The 16,847-nt window shown below is 39.1% G+C and overlaps 2 protein-coding genes across 5 annotated transcripts; one reads left to right on the forward strand and one right to left on the reverse strand.

Moving 5' to 3' along the window:
* Nucleotides 1-1,021: 1,021 nt before the first annotated feature.
* On the forward strand, nucleotides 1,022-3,153 carry mrps18b (mitochondrial ribosomal protein S18B). Of its 2 annotated transcripts, none has more exons than XM_086062395.1 (7): nucleotides 1,022-1,151; nucleotides 1,506-1,662; nucleotides 1,741-1,838; nucleotides 1,923-1,991; nucleotides 2,491-2,557; nucleotides 2,646-2,705; nucleotides 2,825-3,153. In XM_086062395.1, the coding sequence occupies exons 1-7, from the start codon at nucleotides 1,062-1,064 to the stop codon at nucleotides 3,028-3,030; spliced, it is 747 nt and encodes a 248-aa protein (XP_085918521.1). In that variant the 5' UTR covers nucleotides 1,022-1,061; the 3' UTR covers nucleotides 3,031-3,153. The 2 variants fall into 2 exon arrangements, with proteins under 2 accessions (XP_085918521.1, XP_085918522.1); XM_086062396.1 differs by having other exon boundaries at nucleotides 2,864-3,153.
* Nucleotides 3,143-16,754, reverse strand: abcf1 (ATP-binding cassette, sub-family F (GCN20), member 1). Of its 3 annotated transcripts, none has more exons than XM_086062378.1 (26): nucleotides 16,573-16,754; nucleotides 15,697-15,743; nucleotides 15,539-15,610; nucleotides 14,994-15,114; nucleotides 14,874-14,908; nucleotides 14,703-14,792; nucleotides 13,961-14,002; nucleotides 13,654-13,704; nucleotides 13,484-13,561; nucleotides 13,306-13,404; nucleotides 12,896-13,018; nucleotides 12,689-12,789; nucleotides 11,354-11,439; nucleotides 11,132-11,271; nucleotides 10,895-11,043; nucleotides 10,729-10,812; nucleotides 9,457-9,581; nucleotides 9,193-9,305; nucleotides 8,929-9,103; nucleotides 8,592-8,666; nucleotides 6,599-6,669; nucleotides 6,489-6,521; nucleotides 5,446-5,614; nucleotides 5,220-5,284; nucleotides 4,967-5,039; nucleotides 3,143-3,496 (listed from the first exon to the last, which is right to left on the reverse strand). In XM_086062378.1, exons 1-26 carry the CDS (start codon nucleotides 16,631-16,633, stop codon nucleotides 3,330-3,332), a joined length of 2,445 nt encoding a protein of 814 aa, XP_085918504.1. In that variant the 5' UTR covers nucleotides 16,634-16,754; the 3' UTR covers nucleotides 3,143-3,329. The 3 variants fall into 3 exon arrangements, with proteins under 3 accessions (XP_085918504.1, XP_085918503.1, XP_085918505.1); XM_086062377.1 differs by having other exon boundaries at nucleotides 13,955-14,002; XM_086062379.1 differs by lacking the exon at nucleotides 13,961-14,002.
* Nucleotides 16,755-16,847: the final 93 nt, after the last annotated feature.

Below are 16,847 nucleotides of genomic sequence, written 5' to 3' on the forward strand. Positions count from 1 at the left end.
GGGTTCAGGTCTCGACCACTCTAAAAGCTTGTAAAATCCCAAACTATTTTTCATATAGAAAGCTGTTCAAGTAGCGGGGGGACTAGTTTTGGTGTGCTTGATAAATGAAAGTTTAAAAAAAAATCAAGGTGGCCCTTGCATCCTTTGTATTTTCTGTATGTGGCCCACGGAAGACAAAGATTGGACACCCTTGGTGTAAGGGAAATGGAATGAAACCTTGGGTCAGGATGGTGGATCAGATCAAAGGAAAGGAAAGGAATGTGAGTTAGGAAAAGGAGGGAGGAATTTTGCTAAGATTCAAAACATAAATGAATAATGTATGACATTAGTTGAACATACTGGAAGATAGTTTGGCATGAAAAAACTAACCGGGAAACAAATAAATATATATGAAACTTTAGCAAAGAAAACATAAAGACAGTCCTGGATGCAAGAATAGTGAAGCTGCTATCAGCTATGTTAAAATGTAACTCTACCTGTTAAAATGTTTTTCATTCAAACAGCTTTTGATTTTCAGCAAATACATAGGCTACAACCTTTTAGTGCTGCAAATTCAACATTGACTTATTTATTTTCAGTTCCACAACCTATAAAATGTCTTGAAACACTGCTTGCATAATCATTTGGAAGGTTAGAAGGTGCATTTGAACAAAAACTACGTTTTTATTTTTGAAAAACAAAAACAAAACTATTATGTGTGCACTTGTTTAAAAACGTCAAAATAATTTTTTAAACGACGATTCTTGAAAATTATGCTGATTGCCTAATATGGATATGGGGAGAGAATTGTCTAAAAAGAATATTCACACAAATATATTTATAATTTTCACATGTGTTTCTCAGATTCACAAATCTATCCGAGAAGTATAAGTACAGGACGTATATTTGTAATAAGGTTTTTGAGAAGACAAACAGGATAAAATCAGACTTATTTGAATTCCTTAAAAGTTTGAATGCAGTAATCAAAAAAGATTGCTAGATGGCGGTAATGTACTGTTAAAATTTGCAAACCGTCGTTAAGGAAAAAGCTCAACCACACGAATGACCTTTTACCCTCACGCATGAGGAAAATGGCTGCCTCCTTCCAAAACGTAGTAAGGGCAGTGTTCCGCATCTCGCCTTCAGTTTTATACCCCCTGCGACAATGTCAGGTAATATTTTACTATACATATGCTCTTTCTACTGCTGATATCTTGACGGCTTTTCTTTATTGTTATAAACGTTTTATATGTTAAGCGAGGCTAATCGGTAGCCTTCTACTTTGCTAACATAGGCATTATAAATAAAGCAGTGATTGCGTTGTAATAAAACTATAAAAAATACAATTCTAACCATTACAATGAGTTTTGATTAAAGAGAAAACATCTTTTGATTTTAAATTTGCGCCCTGCTTTGTTTTCATTTAGTGTAATCTTTATGCCTTAATTATGACATTCGATAATGTATATTTTATGTACATGCGTGCGCACGAACGTATATTAATTACATTCCACTTTGTTTTACAGGGGATGTCTGTAAGAACAAGTCCAACTCTTCGGCCATTTGCACCTCCAAGCCACTCTTTTTGCCAATCAGTGACACTCCAGGATGAGGCTGCGACCCAGGAAACTGAGGCACTCTCTCGCTACAAAGACAGGCCATGGGATTATCTGGAGAGTGAAGGTGTCTTGCACATACACGAGGGTGAGCTTTTTGCAAAAACTTGTGTTTATTTACATATGAATCAAATCTCCATGGCAGAGTACACTGAGAGGTATGGAACCAATCCAGTGTGGGCAGGTTACAGAAGGAACCACAAAGGAGGCATTCCCCCACAGAAAACTCGCAAGACCTGCATTGTAAAGTGTTTTTAATTTATTTTTGTAAGTTTGTTTAATTTTCAGTACACAGCTGCCATATAAGTCTAAAATGTGTTTGTTTAGAGGGGAGACAAGATAAGTGGAAACCCCTGTCCAATATGTCGAGATTCAAACGTGATTGTTCATCATCAGGTAAGTGGGCTGGTTTGTTATTCATTTTGTTTGATTTAACGCCTATTAGCGCAACAAAAATGCATTATTGGGCTAAGCAGTTGTTAAGATGAAATGTAATTTTCCCTAGATAAGAGTATTTGGACCGCGCTGAAAATTTTAATTAAGAAAAACATGTGTACCCACAAGTGAGGCATGGTGGTGGCAGCATTATGCTGGAGAGAAAAAGGTCAGGGAAAGCCTACTAGAACAGCTGCGATTTTTGGGAGGTTAATCAAAGGCACTTTTGATGGTGGCATATGTGCGCTAACTCCAATTTAACACGAGGTTAAATGTGATTGGTTAATTCTGAGCACACCCACATGCCCAATTGTGAATGTGCACACGTGCAACCACATTATCTTAGTTATTTTTTTCTTCCCCGCTCTAAAATGGTTGCAAGTTAAATGCTATTTGTTATTTAGTATTAGAGGTTAGCTGTTTGTGTCATTGCTTACATAGCAAACACCTTTTTTCACAGAATGTGAGACTGTTGCAGCAGTTCATCAGCCCCCACACTGATATGTTGTATGATCCCACTCGAACTGGTAAGGCAAGAGGCACGGGTGCACGCCATTACTTCCATGTATTTATGAAAAAACATCCAAAATTGTCTCACTGTTCTTACCTTGTCAGGTGTGTGTAGGAAACAGCAGAAGAAGTTGACTGAAGCAATCAAGAAAGCACGAGATCATGGTATGTAATGTTCACACACTCCCGTTCAAAAGCATTGGAACAATGGGCTGAACAAAATTGACGGCTGCAGTTTCAAGTAATTGCAGCTGGACTTATCAGTTGAACTTTTGTTGTTTCAGGCCTTCTTCATTTTCAGATTCCCTATGTGGATTTTGCAGGTGCCGATTACTCCAATTGCCATGATGCTGTGGGCGTCACACCGCCTGCTCCTACTTTAACGTCAGGTGATGAATGGTATAAATGGTACGGTGACATAACACCTGATGAGAAGGAAGTTGCTAAAGTCAGGAAGACTTATAAGGCTTATCTAAAGCCAGGCGTGTGATGGCACCATTTCTACATGCTCAAGTTTTTTTTTGTATATAGTCAGTTAAATCAACATCGGAATCTATTACATGGTTACGTAGATGTGAATATAAAACAATAAAAGACAATGGTGGAAAAACTGGTTAATTTTATTGTTTTCTTAATCAATATAGCAGGATTTGAAGCATAAGCATTGGATGGCAGTGTTTACACCCCACTATCTGGTCATTGCGCATAACAGTCCAGAAAAAAATGGTAAGAAACCAGCCGAGAGGGATTTGGGGTTAGACATGTTCCTTCCACAAGTTCTCTGGCCAATCATGGGTTAACCTTGTTGACCATGGTCTCGCCGAGGGATTCCAGAACTTCCCGCTTGTAGTCATCAAAGTCGCCGTCGATCTGGTTGACAGAGCAATGCTCCACCACCCACAGGTGGCACTGAGTCTCAGTGATGAGACGGGCATCGTGACTCACTATGATCACAGCTGGGCAAGACGAGAAAGACACACACTGATGGTTATGAAGATGTCGGGGACTGTAACGCTTTATACGATTGGCAGAGCCAGGAAACATCTACGGTAGCATTTTCTTCCGAATATAATCATTATGAATTAACAAAACTGTCTTAAAAATGAATCAAGTAAAAATTAAATATACTGGTGTTAAAATGTAACTTGTAAGAAGTCTGTTAAATAGTAAGGCAAAACGAGTACTATTAAAATAATTCCTCAAGTACACGATCACAACAATGAGATGGTGATGAGCAAAATATTTCTCTTTGATGACAACCCATGGCGGCATAAAGTGACACCTAAACCCTTGACCCTCATTTGACTGACTACTCATTCACCTACTTGAACTGCAATCTGTCTAAGGTGGGAGTCAAACCCTTGCCTCCTGTTTACTGGTCAAAGCTTCGCTGTAGTAGCCTACCCATTGAGCCAGAGCCACAGAGGACTTATTCACCTTCTGATGACAGAGCAACTGGGGGTTCAGTATCTGCATTAAGATGGCCAAAAATTGGTGCATTTTCACAAGTTTTAGAGTGATACCTTTTCTTAGCATTTGTCACAGTAGAGATTTAAAGGGATACTTGACTCATTGAGCCATTTTCAGCAGTAAAAAGTTAATATTTTTTCCAGATTATATTTGATAACATCGTTATTTTTCATATACAATTATGTTTTCTGGGTTTGGTCAGCCAACTGAGCCGTGATTGGGCGTTACTTACTTCCTCAGCACACGTGATGTCATCAGTAGTCGAGAGCAAGTGGATTTTTTTTTTTAAAGGTATTTATTGTTCGTGAAAAACAATGAAGTTATCACAATTATAGACGAAATATCTTCTTGCTGTTGAAAATGGCTCAATGAGTCAAGTATCCCTTTAAAGAATGTGATAATTAAGGCTACTGTATTCTTTAAAAGTGGTAGTATTCTATCAAAATTATTAACTATTACAAATTCTTATTAAATACTAGACTAAGTGCAATTTCTGCAGAAATTGCGTGGGAATGCTGAATGCTAAGATGAATGCTTATGAAGGAAATCGAAAGATAAATTATGTGAAAATTACAAAGTATTACTTGTAGTTGAAATAGTAAAGTACAAAGACTATCACATATGAAGATGACTAAAATGTAAGACTAATGAGCATTTTCGTTCATAAGACTATTTAGATAAAATGGCTGCCAAAAACAACACTGGAACGAGGCAGTAAATTACAAAATGAAAACGCTCACAAGGAGCAGACACAGAGTAAACTAACCATGCAGTAGAGACCCAACCAGACTGACCTGACCATTTTGTTCCCTGAATTTAATTTTTACTTTCAAAGACGTTACCAGCAAGTAAAAAAAGATTGGTAGTGTTTTCACTCATGGAGACTGTCAGTTTTCCATAATATGTCCCCTTAACTTGTAAGGAAATGGCAAACATACGGGCCATATTACACATACCTCCTTTGTATTCGTTGATGGCCTCTGACAAAGCATCAATAGACTCAATATCCAGATTGTTTGTGGGTTCATCCTGTAAGGGTAGACAGGAGAACACATTTCAGTTTGTGGCACAATAGATTTTAGGTGGCTCGGTTACATGGCTGAAATTGTCCTAGCATCAAGGGAAGGGTGTTGAGGTTCTCTTACAAAAGGTCAAAAAGTTCAAGGAGGGGCTAATACTTTCGCAAGGCACTGTAATATCCTATTTTACCAAGATTAGGACATCCGGCTGGCGGCAGGAGAGTTCAGCAAAAACAACTCTAGCTTTCTGACCACCTATTGGAAAACAACAGACACAACAAACCATCAGACCACTTCTTTATACTAGTAAACCACAAAGTACAATTTACAAGAAGATGACTATGCACTCAGAGCATAACCTGCAAATGAGATTGCTGAGTTTCAAATACAAAGCACATTTGATTCTGCATACTTACCAGACAGTTTGGAAATCTGAATGGTGTGTGCGTGGCTCTCCAGGCCAAAACGTCCCAGGCACTTCCTGCCATCCTGGTAGGGGAGGTTGAAGTTCCTCATCAGGTACTCTGTGGGGTTCTCTTCCATGTTCAACTGATCTGCGTACTGCTGGTTGAAGAAGCCGATTTTCTGCAAGCAAACACAGACTATTACTGTGAAAATGGACAACTTTGTTAAACATGTACTCAAGCCTTTTCCCACACAATACTGTATGATTTTTTAAAACGCATTCAAGCCCAAAAACGTATAAATACGTTTTTAATACTTTGTCCTGCACTCCCAAAAACTAATTTAAACGTTTTTTATGCTAGCATACAGAAGGTTTTGATACATCTTCAGACATTAAGAGGTCGCTTAAAGCAATGGTAATTATTTAAAAAAATGGCCATCAGTTGGCAGCAGAGTACAAGAGATCAGCCAAGGCCATGTTGCAACAAGCTCTTTTTGCCAGTGCTTTCAACAGGTTTGTGAATAATGATGAAACTTAGCTATATTCTAATGCTAATTGCTGCAAAACGGAAACAGATACAACAAATATTTTTCTGATGAAAGAAGAGACACTAATCTTTCTTTGTTTTGGTAGGTTCCATGTTTTTATAGCAATAGAACACAATATTCTGTTGACCTTGCAAAATCAGTCAAAATCCAGTAAAGCAGCCGAGCGTGAAGGGGGTTGCTTCAGTGAAAATGGCTGGGAGTGAATGAGTTAATGTATATTTTGCTCTCTTCTTATTGCACTGACAAGGGAAACGTCCACAATTTCGTTGTACCTGTGTATAATGACAATAAAGGCATCCTATCCTGTTAACACAAAAATATGTCAACTGTACCTTTCAAACGACATTGTCCTTCCTCAATACATTATTTCATTACAGTTCAGTTTTCAGTTGATTTGTACATGTGGCAAGATATATTACGATGATTGCCATCCCTACACAATAACATTGTATTCAACAAAAGTATTAACCACGAAAAATAGAACTTTGAAGAACTAATTACTTACTAATCGATGATTCTTCCTCTTCTCACCCTTTGTCTGTAAACAAAATTAGGTGTCACTCATAGTGGACAACATCAATTATTACCTTAAGTTCAACAAATCGACATACATACAGGATTTAGTTTCCCATTGAGCAGCAACAGCAATGTACTCTTCCCAACACCATTTGGGCCAACTATACAAACTGGAGGGAGGGGGAAAAATGCAGTCAGAAATTCGAATAGTGAAAGCTGTATTTGGAATGTCAGGATGCAACAAGGTGTGATAATTTAAAAAGATACACTTTTCCTGGCCCAGATCCGATAAATAAATGAAAAACCTAATTTAATAAAAAAAAATTTTTTGACATTGACACCCTAACCATTTACCTAAATTCTAGAAAAATTAAATAAAAGACTTTAAACCCCAAGTTAGCATGAGACACTATCAATACAACTAATTAGATTGATAACTTGTTTTTGCAACAAAAAAATAAATATTTTTTTGTTTAAATAGAGTAAAGCCCTTTTCACACTGATTTTAGCATGGTGCAGCACGCCGTAGTCAAACCCAGTCATTGTGTATGTGGTGAGGGGCGGGGACCACGGAATGGAGCATTGCTGTACGGCACTAAGTGGCCAGGTGCCTCAAATTGGCAAATGTATTTGGTGTTGTCAGACAAGGGCCTCAATTGAGAGGAGCTGGCGGAGTGATGTATTAGGGCTGTGATTATTATTTTTTCCATAATGAAGCAGCCGTATGATGTGGTGTAATTTTGGCAAACAGATTTACAAGTAACAGCATGACTAAACTATTCAAATTCCCGCCAAGCCATTCGTTTTTCTCTGCTCCTCGTGTTCTCCTCCTCCACCTCCTTAAAATTAGCAAAGCCAGGGCTTTCTTTTGCAACAACAAAAAATAGATCTTGTTGAGATGAGGTCCAATCAGCAGAAAGATCGTTTTTTACGTCCTGGAAGGCTACTACGTCAGCATTTCCAAATATGGGCATGGTGGAGGATGACCATTTTGTGTTTCCACACGAGTGCAGTGTGAAAAGGGCTTAAATCCCATTTGGAGAACATTTGTGGCCTCATTACAGTAGCCCAATAGTAGAAAATATCAATTCTGAAAGGAAACACAAAGTTTTCTAACAAATATATCTGATGTACTCATTTAGGTTGAGCACCACAGATGTACAATAATGTGACAAAGATAAGAAAACAACCTGTTTGTCAAAATGAGTACTAATAAAGATTGCGGGGGCAGCAGTTTTAAGAGGGAAACCCAGACATCCCTCTCCCCAGCCACTTCAACCAGCTCCTCCGGCGCTCCAAGGCCAGCCGAGACAGTCTCTCCAGCGTGTCCTGGGTCGTCCCTGGGCCCACCCGCCGTTGGGACATGCCCGGAACACCTCTCCAGGGAGGTGCCCAGGGGGCATCCAAACCAGATGCCCGAGCCACCTCAACTGGCTCCTCTCAATGTGGAGGAGTAGCGGCTCGACCCTGAGTCCCTTCTGGATGACCGAGCTTCTCACCCTATCTCTTAAGGAGAGCCCGGACACCCAGCGGAGGAAACTCATTTCAGCCGCTGTATCCGGGATCTTGTTCTTTCGACCCACAGCTCTTGACCATAGGTGAGGGTAGGAACGTAGATCAACCGGTAAATCGAGAGCTTCGCCTTTTGGCGCGGCTCCTTCTTCACCACAACGGACCGATACAGAGTCCGCGTCACTGCAGACGCTGTACCGATACGTCTGTCGATTTCCCGCTTCCACTTTTTCACTTGCATTTTGGTGGCCGTGCTAAATACTTTAGCTAATGTTAGCACCATTGCTATCAACAGTTTTAAACAAGTAAACACTTACCACTATCTCCGGGTGACTACAGACCTGTATAGGACGCCGTGTGAGACTTTGCAGTCCGTTCACAAAGCCGATTGCGAATAAATTTATTTATTTATTTTTAAGTGTTGGCAAATATCTGAATGTGCCGATTTTAAGTGCGCACGGTGTCCCGCCTACAAATGCGCCATCCGCCATTAGACAATAGATACTGTAATTTTTTTTTTAAATGATCTATTTTTAATTTTAATATCAGCTTATCTATAAACAAGTCTTTGCAATCTTACTTCTGGATTCCATGTCAATTCCAAAGTCTACATTCTTGAAAAGTGGCTTTTGGCCCACATAGCAGAAATCAACACCTGGAATAGAAAACAAAATAAAGCAAATTATTATAAACATATTCAACGTTTGTCTGATACATTATATTACAAAGCTTCCCAAAATATGCTCAATAAGTGTTATTTATTATTATTATTTTTTAAAAGCTGTACCTATTTCCCATACGTTTGATTTACCTGAAATCTATAGGTTATATACAGTAAGCCTGTCTATTTTAAATATTAAAGCTGAAAATGAAATGTGTAGTATGTATGAAATGCATCAGAAGGAATGCCTTCTTACTGTGCAGGCCCAGAATGGGTGGCGAAAGAGGAGGAGGGTTTGGAAAGGTGAACTTGACAGTGTACTCTTTTGGCCTCTTCAGCAACTCTGTGGTTTCATGGCTCTCCTCCTCCTGACCTCCCTTCTTCTTGCCTTTCTGTTGTTTCCTCGTCAGCGCTTCTTTAGTCTGCTTCTCCTGAAAGCAACATGAAAATAAAAGTGTAAGGCACAATTGTGGCCACTCACAATACGGATGCGAGGTGGGCCGGGACGGCCTAAACTCACAGCCTGTTTGGTGGACTTGCCACCAGCCTTCAAGTCTTTAAGTTTCTTCTCCTGTTTGTCATACTGTTTTTGGAGCTCTTTTTGCTTCTGGACGTACATTTTTTTGAAGGTCACTACAAAAAGATATCTTTGGTTAGTCAAGAAGATCTTATCTGCTTTTCCTCCATAAAAGGCAGAATTGCTTCAAATGACGCCAACTGTATCCAACATTGGAAGTTAATATGATCATACAATGCACATTTCAAGGTAGTATGAAATACTTACAGTAGTTCCCTCTGTAATAGTAGAGTTTCTGGTTGTCTAGGTGCATAATGTCAGTACACACCTCATCAAGGAAACTTTGGTCGTGGGAAACTATGAGCAGAGTCTTCTTCCAGCCTTGAAGGTAGCTGGAAGGGATCAAGGACATATATGAACAGATATGTAGATATCTTTGACAAGTGATTAGTACTTAAAATTACCCCAAAACAATTATAAACTAAAGTTCAAACAATTAGTGCGCTACAACATTGCACTATTGAGTTATTTGACTTATTTTCTGGGATTTTATTTCACTCTACATACTGTATATGCATATTGCATAACAAAATGGATGCACTCCAATTTCATTAGTGACAGGAGCAATCCATCCTTAAAGGGTACGTCGACCCAACAATGTTCTTTACAATACTGTAATATGTTCTATGCCCCCCCCCCCCCCGAGTCTAAACACTGTATTTAGATTAATATTGCGTTTGTGGAATATGAGTTAAACAGTAAAATATACCCGTTTTGATCCATCTCAGGGGGCGGCCATTTTGCCACTTGCTGCCACTAACATCACATCTGCTCAGATCAATCATCAATCACGTCACACCTGTTTCTGAAGCTGAACTGTGATTGGTCGATTCCTGAGCAACTGTGATGTCATTTTCACTCAACAGCAAGTGCCAAAATGGCTACCCACTGAGATCGATAACAATTTGATTTTGCTACTTCTTTAGCCCCAGGTGCTTGTTCACCATTTAGGGAGCAAGCTAGCTAGCATCAGGGGCTAAAGCCAAACTGGGGCAGGGTTTTTACTTTCTGGACCTGGATTTGCCACCTCTGATGACTACTCAAGAGTTGAGTACTCATATTAGCATCTGTCTGGGGAAAAAAAGTGGTATCAAACAGCTCTAAAATTTTGTATCATTCTGAAAATTTTAAGTACTGTAATTACTTGAAACATCAGTGTTCTTAGGAAGTTCCCTTAATGTACATCTTTGCTTTTGAACTTTCCTACTCTTACTCAATGTACCACATTTGGCTAGCACAAATTATTATTTATTCATGCATTTTCTTTTTTTAACCTTTTGATTGTTTGTTAGAATAAAGTTCAGTTCACAAGTAGTAGAAGTATCTGATATATAATATATAAAGCCTGAACCTAAGCTTTAACCTAAATAACATCCCATGTCGCTTGCTGCAAATAATTTTAAAATATCAACATAGAGACCCAGCAGCAGAATAAGAAAGCTTTAAAAGAGGCGGAAAAAAAGAGCCAGTTGTATATACTTGTTGAGCCAGATGACAGCATTCAGGTCCAGGTGGTTGGTGGGTTCATCAAGCATCAATAAGGTGGGTTCCATGAACAGAGCTCTGTGGGTGTGGTCGGCATGAATGAGGAAAAACTTCACAAGTCAATGAGGGATCAGTTTCAAACAAGTGAGTTCAGGTCTACCTGGCAAGGGAGACCCTCATTCTCCAACCTCCTGAGAACCTTTTGGTGGGTCTGTTCTGCATCTCGGGGGTAAATGACAAGCCAGCCAAAATTCTTCTTGCCTTGGGCTCAGCTGCTGCAGCTCCAATCACTCTCAGCTCCTCATAGACCTGATAAAAAAGGTAACAGATTTAGACGTATAAAATACAGGCTAGAGGTGTCCCAAATCTGAAATTACACTACAATTGTTATGCTCACCTTGTCTAGTCTGTCTGCCACACTGTCCTCTCCCTTCTCCAGACGAGCCTGAAGCTGCTTCTCCTCCTGCAGCAGCTTCAGGCGGCGAGTGTCAGCCTTCAGCACTGCCTGAACTGCTGGCGTGTCGTCAGCCACCACCTCTGATTGCACACAATTGCATGAGCGTGTGTGAATGGAAGTGAGGACTTTGCCAAGAAGATAGTAGAGACATTAACTTCTTACCTTGCTCACACAGCAGCACATCGATATTGGGGGGAATGCTCAAAGCTCGGTTGGCTATGTGCTTCAGTAATGTGGTCTTTCCTTTGCTGGAAGAAAACACTTAAAATTTGGTTGGTTGATTTTTTTTTATACCCATAGTAAGTACCATGTTGGTGACTTTCACTGTTGTCATGCAGCTGTAGGTGGCACAAACATGGAGCTAAGGATCCGTTTGGATTCAAATTCCTGTCCCAAAAAATTCTAAGAGACCAACGTAAACAGTTATTTCAAAGAGACTCTTTGCTGCACGTTTGTGTCTCCTCCAATTGAGGACAACTGTATTTGTGACAGCAAAAAATTGGTATAGCGAGATGTGCAACACTGTCATTAGCAGCCAATCAGCATTGAGTCAGGATTGTGGCTGCCAAAGTCTTAGTTGCTGTCATAATTTGAAGACCACAAATTTTAACTCATTCAAACCCAAAAACATATAAATATGTTTTTTAATACTTTGTCCTTCACTCCCAAAAACTTATTTATACTAAAATAATAATAATAATAATTAATACTGCAGGTTTTGGATGTTTCCCTTTTCCAACACAGCTGATATATGATCAGCTCATCAGCAAGCTCTGCATAAGCCTGATAACGATCCTGCTGATTGGAATCAGCTTGTGTTGGAAGAGGGAAACCTCCAAAACCTGCAGGACTGCGGCCCTCGAGGATCGGAGTTTGACAACTATGTTCTAGAGCAGAGGTGGGCATCGAGGGCCGGAATCCTGCAGGTTTTGTATGTTGCCCGTCTCCAACACAGCTGATAAATGATCAGCTCATCAGCAAGCTCCGCATAAGCCTGATAACGATCCTGTTGATTGCAATCAGCTTGTATTGGAAGTGAGAAACCTCCAAAACCTGCAGGACTCCGGCCCTCGAGGACCGAGATTGCCCACCTCTGTTCTAGAGCATACAGAAGGCTTTGATGCAGCTTCTGACCTGAAGATGTCGCTTAAAGCAATGGTACTTATTACAAAAAAATGGCCAGCAGGTGGCAGCAGAGTATAAGAGATCAACCAGGGCCACGTTGCAACAAGCTCTTTTTCCCAATGTTTTCAACAGGTTTGTGAATAATGATGAAACCTAGCTATATTCTAATGCCAACTGCTGCAAAACGGAAACAGATACAAATGTAATTTTTCTTTGGGTAGGTTCCATGTTTGTATAGCAATAGAGCACAATATTCTGTGGGCCTTGCAAAATCAGTCAAAATCCAGTAAAACAGCCAGGAGCGAAGGGGGTTGCTTCAGTGAAAATGGCTGGGAGTGAATGAGTTAATAGTGAAAAAAAAAAGGAATTTACCCATTTGGTCCAACTAAACCATATCTTCTTCCCGCCACAATAAGGAGGTCAGCGTTGACAAAAAGCTCTTTGCCGTGGGCAGAAATGCTGAACCTTTCCAGCTACTCAACACAGAAAATGACTTTGTGTGAGGGAATTAATACAATTTAAGGGGAAACCTTTGTTTAGAAAGGCAATGACTTCATCATTCATAAAGCAGAGCGTTACCTTGATATCCGAAGCGTTCTCTAGCATGGCCTGTCTGGATGACATTTCAGCTTGAGAAATTGAGAAATCTCCTTCCATGGCATTCTGGGCACGGAGACTTGCCACCTGACGCTCATACTCCATCTACAATGTGCACACAGACACATTCAAATCTAACAACATAAAACCCAAATAAAGAGATCCTACAGAAACATAATAATACATTTGTCTTTATACTGAGTAAATATTGTTTTATTGAAATTATTGTTATGAAGTGTTGTTTACGCCAGTGCAAATTCTGTTGTGAAGAATTGTATGGTCCCATTAGTTAGTACTTTTATCTTATTTGATACATATTATCAAACACTGTACCTCTACATATCTCTACTGGACGTTGAAGGGATGTACAAACACATTTCAAGTTAATTTACCATTTTTTTCTTCTTCTTTTTCTCCTTCTTGCTAAGGTTAGAAAAGGGGTCATCGTCTTGTTGCTGTTTGGCCTGCTCTGCGATGACATCCTCAGCACTCTGCTTTGACACAGATAAACATTTAAAACACACACCCATAGAAAAGAAAGAGCCAAAACGACTACTAGAGCATACAAACCATCATCATGTCATCCATGTCACTATTGTCCCCCTCGTCTTCATCGTCGTGACGCGATTCCTCAAAAGGTTTATTTTTCTATAGGGACATTTGAAATGAGCATCATAGTGAAATAATGTCAATTGATGAAAACCAATGTGGGGAAAAAACACTTAAAACACATTACATACAACTGCTTTCGTTTTGTCCTTTGGCTTCTCGTCCTCATCATTCTCCGGCAACTATAAAGGAAAAGTAAACTGAAATATTTGTCAGGCAAAATAAGCATGAAGAAATAACAAACAAAAAAACAAACATGCACATACAAGCAATAGCATAACTCTATTAACTGTCATACACAAGAGGTGATAGCTGGGCATGCAAAAAAAGAAAACAAATACATAGAATTATTAGAATAACAGAAGTTAAGAGTGAACAAACAAGTTGTTTAATTCAGGAAACACCAAAAAAGAGCACCCGCAGAGCACCCACCTTCACCTTAGGTTTAGCTTTATCTTTTTTCTTGCCCTTCTCAGCCTCCTGTATGCAAAATGCACAAACTGTAGCATTATACTCTAAAAATTATAATGAAATATTTAAAAGACAAATGTAAAATTTTGCAATTATATACATGTACTGTATTATCAAAAATATATTTTAAATGTGGCTGTGCCTTCTGTCATACAGTTTAGATCCACTTCTCTTTTGTTTATTTTTGTTTATTCACCTTCAAACTCAAATGATGGAAAATGTATTTAAAAAACAAACAAACCAAAAGTTTCTATTGTTTACTCCCATTTAAATATTTACATATGCACACAGTAGCTATAAAAAGCATACACACTCCTGTTTAAAAAGGTTTTCCACTTCTTTTTTTTACTCAGTACAACTCAACTGAAAACAAAACCCGAAATAATTTAGACAGTTGAAGAAGGGGGAAAAAAAGAAAAAAGAACTGAAACAACATGCACAATCGGACCCTTGTTTGGGATTAATCAGAGGCACTTTAAATTGTGACAGGTTGAATGTGATTAGTTAATTTTAAACAACCACATCTACATTTGTAAGGGTGTGCACATCTGTGCAATTACCTCAGTTATTTCCAGTTCCCCTCTCTCAAAGATGTTTTTTTTCAGTTGAGTTGTACACATTAACGATGGAGAAGGTTTTTAAATGACTATTTAACTAAAGTACATATCAAAAAATTTCAAGTAACAGCATGTGAAGAGTAACACGGCACCTTTTTTACTGGTTCATCTTCCTCATCCAAATCAGAGTTGTGTTCCTCATCACTCATACCCTGGCTTAGAGCTGCAAAAAGGTTACCACCCTGCAGAACAACACAAATGGTTTGCTTAGCCGGCATGTGGAGAGTCTTTGGCAATTTTGTTGGTAACAGACGGCGGCAAACCTTGTTCTTCTTGTTTCCCTTCTTGGCGGCGACAACTGTGGGAAGGAAAAAAAAGGCATTTTATTTAATGACTGCGATGAATACATTTGACAGAATAACTTTGGTCACCAGGCTTCCTACCAAGCTCATCTTCCTCATCACTAGCTTGTACCGAGAGCTTTTTAAGCTTCAGCATGACATCGTCATCGCTGTCATTGCCTGCATCTCCACCTTTTCGGCGGTCCTTCTTCTTTTTATGAGGCTGAAAAGATGTCATTGAGAGCACTGAATTTAGCTGCTAAAATAGGGGACACATTTAAAAACACTGACTTTGGCGACAGGATATGTAATACTCGTCGTGTATACTAGAAATGCACCAAAATCAAAGTTCTTGGTTGAAACCGAAAATGAGGAAACCAAGGACAGAAAAACAACACCCGAAACATCAAAATAAATTATACCTTAAAAACCTAAATAACATAAAAAATAAATACAATAATTGGATGGAAGATTTCATGGACTTTGCAAAATTGTTAAAGGCTATGTTTGCCCATATGTGACACGTATCTCATTATTTTCATATAACAGTAGAATTCCGATTCCCCGCCCCCCTCCTCAAATCTGACCCCGGCCTCTTGAGTATGTGGATATAAATCGCATATGAAGCTACTCCAAGCCTAGATCACCTGTTTTGCATCTTTTACAGGAACCTCAGCTTCCTTTTCAGGTATGTCCTCAGTCTGCAGTTCTTCAAAAAACTGAAGGAAAACCCAATACAAGTGTGATGAAGTTTAGCGATTAAACAACTATAAATAAGTAAATTGACACTTTGACAAGTACTCACACTTTTTTTGCCCTTTTTATCTTTCTTCCCCCTTTTCACAGCTTTTTCTGTGGGGTGAAAGAGCATATTGTGGTAAACTTATGAACCACATGTTAGGTATTACGACAGTGTAGTAAAATTACAACAAAAAGTCAATACCTGGAAAATATTTGAATAGCTATTAATAGCTGCCAGACAAAGACCATAAAGGCGCATTTCAATAAATTTGAGTGTGTGAGAATTTTTCATTTATTCCAGTAGATTAGTTCAAAAAGTGAAACATAAATAGATTAATTCAACACATGGTAAAAATACTTTTCATTATGCACAACTGTATTCATTTTTTGCACTAGTATCTGTATTTCTACTTAATTATTAAATAACATGTACCCTTTACCAATAACGTATTCAACAGTATTTGGCAACTTTATTACCGAAAGGAGTCCAACAAACATTTACATTGTTAACGCAGCTGTCATTATCCATGGTTATTACAGCATTGCATCATTTTCACGACTCGCGTAAGACGCGTCACAGCTAACGTCAAGATAACGCTACGTCTGACTCAACACAAACCCAACACGATGTGTTATATAAATAGGCATTCATACGACCTGAGGTATTTATGCGCGTTTGGTCGATGCCACACACCCATTACAACGTGGATTAAACTTGTTGTTTTAGTTGGTAAAGTGAACAATTTTCACTAATGATATTAGTTTGAGCAAAACCTAAAGACCCAAACAGTTCAGATTATAACGATATGCGTTAACGATACAATGTCCACTTTACGCCAACAAGTTACTTTTTCTTTTTTTTTTGCTCGTTTGTTTGAGTTACCGCCTCGCCGGCTGCTAGCTTTGCTACCTAGCCACCCTAATGACCATTTTATCTGACCTGTTGTCGGGCGATCTTCATCGCCCACCCACTCTGGTTCTTCTTTCCCCTTCTTGGGCATTCTGTTTCGTAATTTGAGAGTTCAATCAAGCGTTGTAGTCAAAACCGGTATCGGAACCACAAATGTCATGCGGCCCAGCAGAGGGAAGATATCTCTTCTTCGGCTTCTGTTTTTTCTTCTTCGGTGGTGTTTATTGATGGTACACAAACCAGGATAATGGTGCATTACCGCCTCTAGTATGTTGTGCGAGAAAAAATAATTTGGGGGGGAGCAA

This window comes from Leptonotus elevatus, chromosome 19 (assembly GCF_054856555.1).
Source record: "Leptonotus elevatus isolate MCC_2025b chromosome 19, RoL_Lele_1.0, whole genome shotgun sequence".
Lineage (NCBI taxonomy): Eukaryota > Metazoa > Chordata > Actinopteri > Syngnathiformes > Syngnathidae > Leptonotus > Leptonotus elevatus.

Excerpts from the sequence above, each read along its gene's own strand:
- mrps18b (XM_086062395.1), top strand. The coding sequence starts at position 1,062 with ATGAGGAAAATGGCTGCCTCCTTCCAAAACGTAGTAAGGGCAGTGTTC. Across the intron at positions 1,839-1,922 it reads AAACTCGCAAGACCTGCATT|AGGGGAGACAAGATAAGTGG; the intron begins GTAAAGTGTTTT and ends GTGTTTGTTTAG. Across the intron at positions 2,706-2,824 it reads CAAGAAAGCACGAGATCATG|GCCTTCTTCATTTTCAGATT; the intron begins GTATGTAATGTT and ends TTGTTGTTTCAG.
- abcf1 (XM_086062377.1), bottom strand. The coding sequence starts at position 16,633 with ATGCCCAAGAAGGGGAAAGAAGAACCAGAGTGGGTGGGCGATGAAGAT. Across the intron at positions 13,562-13,653 it reads AGGACAAAACGAAAGCAGTT|AAAAATAAACCTTTTGAGGA; the intron begins GTATGTAATGTG and ends ATGTCCCTATAG. Across the intron at positions 12,790-12,895 it reads AGAACGCTTCGGATATCAAG|CTGGAAAGGTTCAGCATTTC; the intron begins GTAACGCTCTGC and ends TGTGTTGAGTAG.